This window comes from Chiloscyllium plagiosum, chromosome 2, assembly GCF_004010195.1.
Source record: "Chiloscyllium plagiosum isolate BGI_BamShark_2017 chromosome 2, ASM401019v2, whole genome shotgun sequence".
Classification (NCBI taxonomy): Eukaryota; Metazoa; Chordata; class Chondrichthyes; order Orectolobiformes; family Hemiscylliidae; genus Chiloscyllium; species Chiloscyllium plagiosum.
In genome coordinates, this window is record NC_057711.1 from 129,807,437 (window position 1) to 129,821,094 (window position 13,658).

General features: G+C 41.0%; 1 protein-coding gene across 3 annotated transcripts in view; it reads right to left on the minus strand.

Moving 5' to 3' along the window:
* Positions 1-13,658, minus strand: part of slc12a2 (solute carrier family 12 member 2) — a 223,177-nt gene that overhangs the window by 132,407 nt on the left and 77,112 nt on the right. For all 3 annotated transcript variants that reach the window (XM_043718081.1, XM_043718096.1, XM_043718088.1), the window contains exons 3-4: positions 9,449-9,524; positions 2,223-2,318 (exon numbers count right to left, since the gene is read on the minus strand). In XM_043718081.1, coding sequence (XP_043574016.1) covers positions 2,223-2,318; positions 9,449-9,524 — 172 coding nt within the window. The remainder of the gene's footprint in view (positions 1-2,222; positions 2,319-9,448; positions 9,525-13,658) is intronic.

The following is a 13,658-nucleotide window of genomic DNA, read 5'->3' on the forward strand; positions in this document are numbered from 1 at the left end:
CCACTGGACCCTTCAATCGTTTTTGTTACATCTTTTAAAAATTAATGAGGCACGATTCCCCTTGCACAACATGCTAACTGTCTCTGGATTAGTGGTGCTGGAAGAGCACAGCAGTTCAGGCAGCATCCAAGGAGCTTCGAAATCGACATTTCGGGCAAAAGCCCTTCATCAGGAATAAAAAAAAATAAAAGGTCTCACTGTTCCCAATCAGTCCTTGCCTCTCCAAATGCATACAAGTCCTAGCTTTCAGAATCACCAACATACCCAATGTCCAACTCTCAGGTCTATAGTGCCCAAGCTTATTTTCAATTTTTCTGACCCCTCTAAGAGGGAGGATGACGATGGGTGCAGTGGGTAGGACTGTGACCAAGAGAAACGGAGGGTGACCCAAGAGGACTGTTACGTTGTATTAATTCAGTATGATTTAAACACTATCATGCATAGGTATTCACAGTACCAGATCAGTGTGCTGAAGACTGGGGTGCAGGACAGAGATATGGACAGAAGACAGCTAGAAGAGGGAACACCGCTATCATAATTGCTTGTATGCATGTTAACAACAAAACCAACCTAAATTAGTAAGCAAGCTGCTGGACATGCTTGGGTCCAGAAATAGGAACAGGAGGAGACCCTCGAGCCTGCTCAGTCGTTCAATAGGATCATGACTGATCTGACATTCCCCACGTTTGGATCAGAGTGGTGCTGGAAAAGCACAGGTCAGGCAGCATTCGAGGAGCAGAAAAAAGTGGCGTTTCGGGCAAAAGCCCTTCATCAGGAATGGAGGCAGGGAGCCTCCAGAGACATTCCTCATGTCCACTTCCCTTTTTCCCCATAAGCCTCGATTCCCTGACTGAGAATCTCTCTCAGTCTTAAATATACAGCCTTAAAAAGGACTGCGCCCCCACAGCTCTGTGGCAAGGAGCTCCAATGACTCAACTCCCAGAGATTAAATTCTTCCTCATCTTAGTCTCAAGTTTCAGTCTCAGCTTCCTCAGAGATGAGCTTCAAAGTAACAGCTGCTTTTCTTTAAGAAAAATGGAAGAACACCACTTTCAGGGCACATTTGAAAATGGAGGACCAATTTTGACTGACCACTGCAACCCTGAAAAGTAGGTATTGCACCACAGAACCACACACACGTTACTGAACAGAATGGGGCCATTCAGCCTATCCTGCCCTTGCCCACCCAAAGACACCCTGAAGCCCTTTCTCATTCCACCTTCCTGCACACAGCCCATAGCCCTGCAGCTTACAGCATTTAAAAGGCGCATCTGCAGGTACCTTTCAAGAAACTAGGGTCTCTACCTCCACCACAAACTCAGGCAACAAATTCAAGACATCCACCACCCTCTGCATAAAAATATTATTCCTCTCATCCCTTTTAAACCTTCTGCCACTCAGCTGGACGCTGTGACCTTTCGTTTGGAGGTGCCTGCCATGGGAAACAAATTCCACCTACCTACTCTACTCTTACCCCTCACAGTTTGCATACCTCAATCACGTCACCCCTCAGCTGTCTCTGTTCCAAGGAAAACAATCCCAAATCTCTCCTCGTCGCTACAATTCATCAGTCAATCTTCTCTGCAGTCTCTCCAGAGCAATTACATAATGAGCAATTTAATAAAGAACAATTAGAATTTAATATGAAAACAAGATGATCCTGCATCTTGATCAAAACTGTTAAGATGTTTTCATCTGAAACTTCAGGGAACTTCACTGAACAGACCAGTATCTCTGCGCAGGGCACTGATTGACAGCAGCTAGGCAACCACAGAATTCGGTCATTGTGTTTCACTGCAGGAAGTCAGAGCAAATCCAAGGCAGTTAAAAATAAAACTTCACCTTGAAATGAATCCACACCCCAGCAGAGACAGCGGCTGTTTCTCAGCAGTGCAGCAATCTATACCAGACCAATAAATTACTAACTAAATGCATGAATAAAAGAAGAGTTATTGTAGTCTTAAAAAGTTGTTTCATGGATTACTGGCATCTTTCATCTTTTTACCTCCCAGTGATAAACAAAGAGTTGATAGAGAAAAAGAAATATAACTGATCAAAAACATGGTTCATATTTATCCTCCTTTTATGTCTGAAGCAAGCAACCACATGGAGTGGAAATGTGATGAGATTCTTTAGTTATTCCAGAGACATAGCATATCTACCACACACACACACACACTGACATCAATACACTGCAAAAGGGGGAAACCTGAAACCTTTACCTCCACGAACAAATCCATTGGTCGTTATAGCAGATGTTGATAGTCCTGTGATAGTGGTCACAACAGTTGCCATGCCAATGACTAAAACAGCAAGACCTGTTTACAGAAGAATAACACAGTCAGTCAGTCAGACAAATGGGTTTGAAATAAAATTCAAACTCATGTTTCAGCAAAGAATTCCATACTTTCTAGTATTTCTAAACACACAGGTAGGAGCTTGAAACAGCAATTTAAAGGTTTGTGTTATTTTTTGGACAGTCAGGAATATGTTCAGACAAAATTGCAGCACAGAGGGATATTGGATTGTAGTGAAACTTCAAAGCATTTTACAAAATAATCAGCTTTCAAATTTAATCACTACCTCATTACAACGTGGGCAGCTGACAGTTTTATTTAAAAACTAACAAACATTGATGTTACTTGCAACTGCATCATAAAATTCTGTTGTTTTCCCTGTCAGGTTGTTGTCCAATACTATGCGCAAAAGGAGCACAGTCCTCACACAACTCTATTGCACACACAAAAAAGAAAGAGAGTTAAGCAAGTGATTTAAATAGTCAAAGCGTTAACCTGTATGGTAAATAAAATTTTCAAAAAAAAAAGCAGAAAACTGTACTGATAGCCTTGAATCTTTACAAAAGGTCAATCTGAAAGATATGCCCAAAAGAAGAAGAAGTGTTAGCTGGTTCTATAGTATGTCAAGATTCTCAATGACAGTATATTCCAATGTTTGGGAAATTCAAGGGCTGGTTTGGCTTGCTTGGATCTTCCACAATATTGAATCAGGTTAACAAGTCACTTTTGAAGATATTTTTCCTTTTCTAATTTAGCTCATTAGCTCATTTCCACCTCTCCCTCCACAGAACAAATGAACAATAAGAACAGTCCAAATCGGAAACAAGCAGCTTCTGTTTTTAAAAAAGGTGTCTCCAAAGACTTAATTTCTAAAAAGGAACGTCAGTATAACAAATGATTAAACACAAAAGAAAGGAAGTATAATGCGTATCCAGAGACCTAAAAAAGCTTCAGATGTTGAGGTAGATTATAATGTGACTGAACAATGATGCATAAGAGACGTCTAGTTGGAAACATACCACAGGATTATTTTACAAGCCTTATCCAAAAGAACCCTCATTCTTGGTTTAAAATGCTTCCTTGAATGGCTGTTATTGCACTTAATCCTTGCAAATGCTTAAGGTGACAAGCACAACAATCGCACTGCATTAAGCATCACAGTGATGCAAGTGAACATGTGCAGAATTGTGACAGAGTGTGTGAAAAATCCACCATGGGGGGGGTTTTCAAACTTCCACGGGGCATAGAACATACAACTATCCTGCCAAACCTCCCTTCATTCCTATTTATACTTCATGGAGGGACATATTGCACATGTTCAGCAACTGAATTTAAAATATAGCATTAGTGTGCAGCCACCTTTAATTGTTGGAATCTAGCCTAATCAACAGGCAAGTGTTTTTAAAACCTGTCCATGTGCACTGCAAGTACAACATTACAGACACTGCATATTTACTCTCCAGGCACACATCCATCAGCTGATCTCTGGCAGGTCCACATGAGCAAAACCAATGTAGTGTACAAAATCCCATGCAAGGGCTGCACAAAACACTACATAGGACAAACAGGAAGACAGCTAACGATCTGCATCCATGAACACCAACTAGCCATAGAAAGACACGACCAGCTATCCTTAGTAGCCACACACGCAGATGACAAACAACATTTGTTCGCCTGGGACAACACTACTATTATAGGACAAGCCAAACAGAGAATAGCCAGGGAATTCCTAGAGGCATGGCATTCATCCACTGATTCAATCAATAAGCACATCGACCTGGACCCAATATACCGGCCACTGCAACGGACAGCTGGAACTGACAACTGGAAGCGGCAGAGACAAACCACTATAAATGCCGGAGGAAAGATCACAGAAGCGCTTCACAGGAGACTCCCAAGCACTGAGGATGTCACCTAGACAGGGGACGAAACATCTGCAACACAAATTCCCAGTTTGGTGAACACAACCACAACAACGAGCACCCGAGCTACAAATCTTCTCACAAACCTTGAGGTCCACATTAAATATTGCAACATTATAGAATTTAAACAAAATCTAGAAACAGTAATGATGAACTCAAGAAAGAAATGACAGTCCAATATAGCCATCATTCCTAGTTTTTTTTTTGCTTTTTCAGTGATAAATGGCAAGATTAAAAATTGTACAAGAGAATAACAGCTGAATGAAAGTAAGAGGGAATAGAAAGCTACACTGAAACTTCATTGGAGTTTATAGAAAGTTAGGTGGTCCTGACCAGTTAGAAGGACTGCACACAGTATTCTGTAGGCTGGATAGGCCACAGCTGGAGTACTATGTGCAGCTCTGGCCACCAGGCTATAGGAAGGATGTGAATGCACTGGAGGGGGTGCAGGACATTCACCAGGATATTGCCCAAATGGAGCATCTCAGTGAAGGCAACTGAATAAGCTTGGGTTAACATTCTCTTTGGAACTCAAGACTGAGAGGGGACCTGATGGAGGTGTATAAGATTACGAGGGCATAGAACGGGGAAATAGAAAGCAGCTGTCCCCTTAAATCAAAAAGGGACTAAGGGGGCACACACTTAAAAGATGAATGGCAAGACATTTACAGGGAATTTCAGGAAAAACCATTTTCATCCATAGGACGGTGAGAGTCTGGAATGCATTGCCTGGGAGAATAGTTGAGGTGGGAAACCTCAAAATATACCTAGCTAAGCACTTGAAATGTTTAAGATTATTGGCCCTCTGCAAAGGAAACAACTTGTGTAAGTAGAACATTTTTGGTAGTACAGACTTGATGGGCCAAAGGGCCTCTTCTACATTATATGATTCGATTATTCCACTGATCATGGTTTCTCAGGAGATTTTGCATCTACTCAAATTAATCACCTATTGGGAAGGCCCAAATATCAACATGCAGACACACATTTCGCATTCTGTATGAAAACGAGTGGGCAGTTTAAATGGGACACCCACAAGACACCTATACACAAGTAGGCAGCTTAAATCAGAGAGAATGTGAGGACTGCATATGCTGGAGAATCAGTCAAAGTGTGTGGCGCTGGAAAAGCATAAGTCAGTCAGCATCTGAGGAGCAGGAGAGTTGACATTTCGGGCATAAGCTCTTCATCAGGGCAGATTAATCACACCATCAAATTGCATGCTAACTACTAGTACTGTTGGCAAATATTTCCATTTCTGACTGAACTAAACAATCAATATGAGTATAGGATACTGCAAATCCATTGAGGAACAACAAAAAATAAAATTTAATGTGCATCTGATGGCAGGAATAAATTTTGTAAATGCAGCACTGCTTGTGTCAATGAATAACACACAGGAAATCTGTTTCTTGAAACATTACATTCCTCTCTTTTCAAGTCAGTGACGAACATACTATACTAGATATACACAGGAAGATCCAATAATCTTTTCCTGATCTGTGTTAGAGGAGCAGGTAAGACAAGGACCCAGAAACAGGCAGGCAGCATAACAGGAGAGCAGGCAAGGTGACAGCACAGGTACAGGCAGGAAGCCTCACCTGGGGTAACAGGCAGAAAAAAACCGAGGGGCAGAGCTAGATTCATTGGAGTGGAGTGGAATTCAATCTTGCTTTTGAAAAAGGCAGGAAATTGGCTCAAAGCCTTATTTTTAAGGATGTAAAATACTAGAGGCATGAATGCCCAAGATGACCAAAGGAAACTGGCATGCTAGTGTAGTGAACACATCAATAGAAATAAAGTGACAGATATTGCAGCGGATATTTCAGAATAACTGTACTCTTGCAATAAAATTCTAGCTCTAGATCAATGGGACCTGGTGAATGGACTATCCCTAGATCTGCAGAAGGTGTTTTTGTTTAAAATAGAAAATAAAACCCCTAAGTGTAGGGGATGCTATATTGATATGGGTAGACGTTTAGCTGGCCAACAGGAAGCTGAGGCTGGATATAAATGCATCGTGTTCAAGTTGGTAAGATGCAACAAGTGTGCCACAGGGATTGAGAATTCAACGGTTTCCAATGCCTAAGTGAACGAGATGTCAGGTGGCATGTACAGTGGCCAAGTTTGCTGATGAGCCAAAGATATACAGGAAAGTAGACTCCATATGTACCCTTCACAATAGATGGGTTTAGCCAGCGGGCAATATGATAAATTGAACATAATGTGGAAAAATGCAAGGAAGAATTTTTTAAAAAGCAGTATTGCATCCAAATGAGATTACAGCCAAATGAGATTACAGAACTGAAATGCAGAGGGATCTGGGTGTCTTCATGCACAGGTTAGCAAGTAATCAGAAAGGTTAACAGAATTATTGCAAAAGGGAGAAGAGTATCAACCTAGAGAGAGTTTATCTTTCATTCTATCGGACAGGTGAGACTGCATACAGCACTAATCGCCTTCTTTAAGAAAAGCAGGCAATGCATTGTAGGCAGTTCTCAGCTTATTTACTGAATGAATACCTGGAACAAGAGGGTTGTTTGATGTGGAGAAGGTTGGATGGCCTCGGTTTGAAATAGAGTTAGAGTTAGAGTTGTACAGCACGTAAACAGAACCTTCAGTCCAACTTGTCCTTGCTGATTAGTTTAGTTTAGGATATCCAATCTAGTCCCATTTGCCAATATCACTTAAAATCCCTCCTGTTCACGTACCCAAGAAGATGCCTTTTAAATGTTGTATTTGTATTAGCCTCCAGCACTTCCTCTGGCAGTTCATTATGTACATGCCACCACCTTCTGTGTACCCCTCAGTCCAATGCTGAGGTTTAGAGGAAGGAAGTGACTTGATTTGAAACGTAAAAGGTATCTTGACAAGGTAGACATGGAACGATTTCCTCTTATGGGAGAATCTACAACTCCGTGGCACAGCCAAGGTTTACATTTCACAGACTGCAACCGGTAGCTTTTTGAATCCCATGTTAAAATTTACAAAAAAGTTAAATGTTCTAGAACAAAAGACAGATTGATGAACAGGTGAGTGGAATGTCCATGTAATAACAATACTGAAAATCAATGATACAAATTGTATTGAGTTACCAATGTAATTCAAATTATTTGACAATTTTAATTCAACAAAACTACAGAACTGAGAGAAACAACGTGGGCCTGATCATCAACAGTAAGGTTGTAACAGGATGGTCTCATTTAATCTTGGAGCAGGATGCAATGGGATGTAACTTTACAAACATTAACTCCAACTCTCGCTTGGGTCTATCAAAAGAGTAATTGGATCATTTTCTTTGACAGTAACCAGTTCAATTATATAGTGTTCCAGAAACCAAATATTTCATTTTACAAACATGATCTAATATCTATAAAAGGGGTTTGAACAGGGCTGATAGAACTCAAAAATTATAGAATGAAGTTCCAATTACATACTGTTGTATCATTGCCAATAGCAGCAAAAGTTTCAGTCTTACTTTTAAGAAATATTCTTACTTTAAAAACAGCTCCACTTTTTTTTTTAAGAAATCATTAAGCTGTATTATTTAGAATTCTTCAGACTAATTATCAGCAAAATATTTAGTCTCACAGAGGCTAGCCACACAACCTACATTTTGATCTTTCCCAATATTTCTCAATGCTTTAGCCCCTCTTCACAAACATCAGGAGCTAATTTTCAACAAACCAAGCAACATCTTTCATTCCTCCCAACCGTCCCCACCCCCAAATTGTGAAATTAAGGGCAGTCTAACCGAACACAAATCAAAACACAACAGAAGATATAAAAGCACAAATGGAGGTAAATTGCTCTGATACAAATTGCCATTGCAGAAACATGGTTGCATGGTGTATTGCTTGTGTTTCCGGTCACTCATTAATTTGATATGGATGCTGCTACCATTCAGGTTATTATATAGGCTCTAACCTTGCTAATAAGCCTGCTGTATTAAACTTGACCAAATACCTTTTAGAATTTCAGGACTACACCACATGACCTTGATCAAATCTGTCACCTCACTGTAGAAACTTAACCAAAATCAATCAACAATTCAATTTGAATAAAGCCATACTGACTTTCCTCAACTAATCCACACTTGTCAAAAAGATCGAGAGTGGTGCCCTTAATGATCATTTCGAAAAACTTTCCCAGTCCCAGGTTCCAAATAACTGGCTTGCAGTTACTGGGTTCATTATTGCACCACCAACATATCTCCAGCCTTTAAGGCCACCATCTGTAAAAAGTTGGTAAATTTAAAACAGAACATCAATTGTCAAAAATCAGTAAACTTTCTAGTCATGTGACACTCAAATTGGTGGGAGATCTAGCCCTTACTCCACCTTCCCCAATTCAGGCATTAACTTCCAAATGTACTTTTGCAAAATAACTCTTTTTTTGGCCCAAGCAGAAATATATTGCCAATGTGTAACAACTATTAACATTTTCAGATGGATCAAAATTTTTCTATTGCAATGCAAGCACAATCGGCACCCACTAATCCGGACGCAGCCCTTGTCCTAATGAGCTGCCCGATCCATAATCTTTCCTGATTAATACAGCTTTGCCTTGGAAACTGTTTCTTTAATTGGTTTCAGGAAAGCGATTTGCAGTAGCAATGTACAAATTAAAAACAAAGATGCCAGGAAAGAAAAACCTTAAGTTATCACTTTCCATTGCATTTCAAAAGGAATTTAGAAGTAGTCCAGATAAATATTCATATTTCATTTGGAAGTAAACCACCTCATCTTTCAATATTATGGGTATCAGGTGCTTTTGTAACTAATTTGTAGTGACTAAACTTAAACCTTTAATGCAGAACAGAAAGCAACGAATCCAGTCCCTCCCAGATACAGGTATGGTTACAGCATTATGCTCATGGATGGGTATTTCAGTAAGTTAGTTGATTAACTCAAGTTTCCTGAAGAACTGTAGCCCAATTGGGAAAAGTTTACCAAAAATTTAAATAAGGTTCTTATGGAAGTTTATTTATAGCTTGCTATAACACCAAGTTATAAACATTACACTGTCAATTGTGGGGGAAAAAAAATGGTGCACTATTTCAACACCTAGCAATTAAAGAGGTCTGGACAGAAGACACCACATATGTTGCATTTAACACACTGCTGCAAATGACAATCATTTAACGCAAAAGTGAAAATAACACTTAAACACTAACACGTGACACTCGATAAAATCGATCATTGGAAGTATTTAAGTTTTTTCACATACCTATTCCAGCATGGCCTACAATCCATGTTAAACGGATGAAGAGCATCACACCCCAAATATTCAGCATACATCGTACCTAGTGGACAGGAAAAGATTCCAAGAAAGCACGAATAAATGATGGATAATCACATATTCCAAATTCTTACCAATTTACAGTGACAGCCAAGAAGACAGCAAATTAAGCAGAGCAAATCATAGTGTTTAAATTTATTCTGAATCACATTTAAAAAGGTGTTACAGTTTAACAGTATTATTCATCATAATATTATTTGTTATATATCCCCAATCTAAACTGCACCACTTTTGATGACCATGACTTCAATTACGTGAGCCTCAGAATCTGGGATGTACACACCAACCTCACTCTCCATCTTTAAGGCAGAACATAGAACAGTCCAGCACAGGAACATGCCCTTCAGCCCACCATATCTGTACTGACTATGATGTCATTCGTAGCTAATCCCATCAGCCTGCATATAGCCCATATTCCTCCATTCCGTCTGTTCATGTTTCTGTCCAAATGCCTCTTCAACTTGGCTGTCATATTTGCTTCTACTACCACCCCTGGAAGTACATTCCAGGCCCCCACCACCCTCTTAGAACATCCCACTCCTCATCCTAAACCTACACCCCCTAGATTTTGACATTTCCACCCTGATATACTCCTAATCAGGACCATCAGCCTCCGACGTTCTAGTGAAAACAATCCAAGTTTGTGCAAACTTTCATTACAGTTAATAAACCACTTCTGCACCCGCTCTAAAGCTTCCAGATCCTTCCTATAGAGTGACAACCAGAACTACATACAATGTTCCAAACGTAGCTTCACTAAAGTTTCATTTGGCTGCAATGAGTTGCCAACTTATCATCAGTGGCCTGACCGATGAAGGTAAACATGCCATACACCATATCTAGTGTGTTGTCACAGTCAGGGAGCTATAGACATACACCCCAAGATCCCTCTGCATATCAGTGCTCTAAAAGAGAGAAGGAGCATGGAAATGACCCTTCAGCTCAATCGTCTATGTTGACCAAGTTCTCCAAGCCAAATTAGTCCCATATCCCCAGGGTCCATCCATTTATTGTGTACTTTCCTCCTGTATCTAGCCTCCCAAAACACATCACCTCACTTGTCCAGATTAAACTCCCTCTGCCAGTTCTCTGCCCAACTTTCTTAATGATCTATAGCCAGCTGTATTCTTAGATGACCTTCCACACTATCCACAACTCCACCAAATTCCCATGTAATCTGCAAATTTACTAATCACACTACCTACATTCTCCTCCAAATCATTACAAAGAGGTCCCAGCACTGATCTTTGCAGAACACTTGTGTTTCTTGATATGGAGGGAAGGTCTTATGAGGAAAGGCTGAGGGACTTGAGGCTGTTTTCATTAGAGAGAAGGTCAAGAAGCGACTTAATTGAGATATACAACATGATCAGAGGATTAGATAGTGTGGACAGTGAGCACCTTTTTCCTCAGATGGTGATGGCTAGCACAAGGGGACGCAGACAGATAGATGTCACAGGTAGTTTCTTTACTCAGTAGTAGGGGTGTGGATTGCACTGCCTGTAACAGCAGTAGACTCACCAACTTTATCCAATGACCATTTTAAAACGTCCTTAAACATGTGGATGAAAATGGAATTGTGTAGGATAAATGGGCTTCAGATTGGTTCCTCAGGTCAGCACAACATTGAGGGCTGAATGGCCTGGATTGCACTGTAATGTTCTAACACCACTGGTCACAGACCTCCAATCAGAAAAACACTCCCCCCACAACCAACCAATGACCCAGCCAATTTTGTACCCGACAAATCAATTCAAGAGGATCCCATACAATTCAATCTTGTGGAGCAGCCTACCAGGAGGGACCTTGTCAAATGCTTTAGTTAAGCTCATGTAGACAACATCCACAATCCACCCTCAATCATCTGTCATTTCTTCAAAAATCTTAATCAAAATTTGAGACAAGTCTGCCCTTGCACAAAGCCATGCTGACAATCCCTAATAAATCATTTTCTTCTCCCGCCAAATGCTAGTAAATGCTGTCCCTAAACATTTTCTCCAATATTTTACCTAACATGGATGCAAGGCTCAAAGGCTAGTCATTTCCTGGATTATCAATGTTGTCTTACTTGAACAAAGGAAAGACATTGGCTACTCTCTGCTGGGACACTATATATGGCTGAAGAGGATACAAAGATCTTTGTCAAGACCCCAGCAATCTCCTTTTGCCTCCCTAAGTATCCTAAGATATCCTTCGGGTCCTGGGGATTTAATCCTTTTCAAAAACATGCAACACATCCTCTTTTCTAATACTGGCATACCCTCACCTAATCTTACCATGGTACTGGTATACACCAAGGAGAAGAATAAATACTCATTAAAAAGAATCTCACCCACTTCCTCTGGGTCCATGCTGAAATGCCCTTGTCCTGGAGTGGACGTACCCTTTCCCAAGCTATCTTCTTGTTCCTCCTTATATGAAACTTATTTGCCAAGCTTTTGGTCAGATGACCCAAGATCTCAAGGTGGCTAGTTATTGTATTTGGCCTTCTACATGTCTCTGGTTTCATTTTGTTAAAAAAGGTTGTTGGTTGTTGTTGGTGCTCAGAAGACATTAAAAAGACTGGAATATCTGGCAGCAACATGTGCCAGGCAATAACTATCTCCAACAAGAGAAATTAACCATCACCCCTTAACATTTAATGACATTACCATCACTAAACCCCCCCACTATCAACATCCTACAGTCAGAAGTCACAGCACCAGGTGAGAGTCTAACAGGTTTATTTGAAGTCACAAGCTTGGGCAGACAAAAGGAGCAACACTCCAACAGGTTTATTTGAAATTACAGCTTTTGGAGTGTTGCTCCTTTGTATGACAAAGCTGGTGACTTCAAATAAACCTGTTGGACTATAACCTAGTGTTGTGTGACTTCTGACTTTGTCCATCCCAGTCCAACACCAGCACCTCCACATGGTTAACATCACAGAGGTTACAGTCGACCAGAAACTGAACTGAACTTGCCTCATCAATACTATGGTTGCAGGACAGAAGTTAAGAATTCTTCAGTAACTCATCTCCTGACTACCCAATGTGCAGCCACCAACTACAAAGTCACAAATCTGGACCATGACAGAATGCTCACGTTCCCAGTGGGGTATCAGCTCTAAAAGCAGATGGACATCATCCAGACCAAAGCAGCCTACTTGACTGAACCACATCACCTTCACCATTCAATCCCTTCACCACCACTGCACAGTGGAAGCAGTGTGCACCATCTAAAAATACTTACACATTCACTCTTTAAAGTACCCCTGACATAACCTTCCAAACCCTTGACCTTTATCATCTCAGAGCAGCACCATCTGCAAGTTCTCCTCCAAGTTGCAAACCATCTTGGAACTAGAAATCACTGGTCCTTCACGGTCAGCAGATCCAAAACCTGGAAGCCCCTTCCCAACTGCAGCATGCTATAGGTCCATCCACAGGCAGGCTGCGGTTCAAGGAGGCAGCTCACCACTACCCATCTCCAATCGCCATGGAGATGGCAGCAAATGCTGGCCTCGCTGTGAACTGAAATATTTGAGCCTCCTCCCTTTAGTAATTACATTGTCCACAGTTCATGACTGAATGTGGCAGGATTGCAGAGTTTAGATCTGATCGACTGGCTTCCCACTGCTCAGCATGCAGGTAGCCCCATGCTGCAGTTTCACCTGGCGAAGCCCTTGTATTTAGGGAAGTCTGATGCTGGTCCTGCATTGGGCTTGACAGTATAAAAAGGGAAGTGGGGAATATGCCGGGCCACGTGGGTACAGATTGGGGTTGAATACATTTCGGCTGTTCGTGACCAACAGAGCCACATGGACATCAAGCAGAATTGAAAACATGTTATTCTACAATGGTTTTAGTGGCACCACCTCAGTGAAAACTGGACTCCACCAGCACTGTTGTACTCATGGAAAAATGCAACAAATAATTCAGATGGCTGGATTGCAACGAAGAATAAATATTAAAATTAGGAGATCAATTCCCACGCTGACAGAGGTTACCAGGAGGTAAGGACTCTCCCTCTCAACCTCTCCCCTTCACTGAGGCATGGTGTCCTTTGGGTTAAACCACCAGGCCCCTCTGAGTAGCTTTAAGCTCTGGTTAGACTTTGGCAAGTTTACTTGTAGAGACAGACAGACATGCAATGCTTG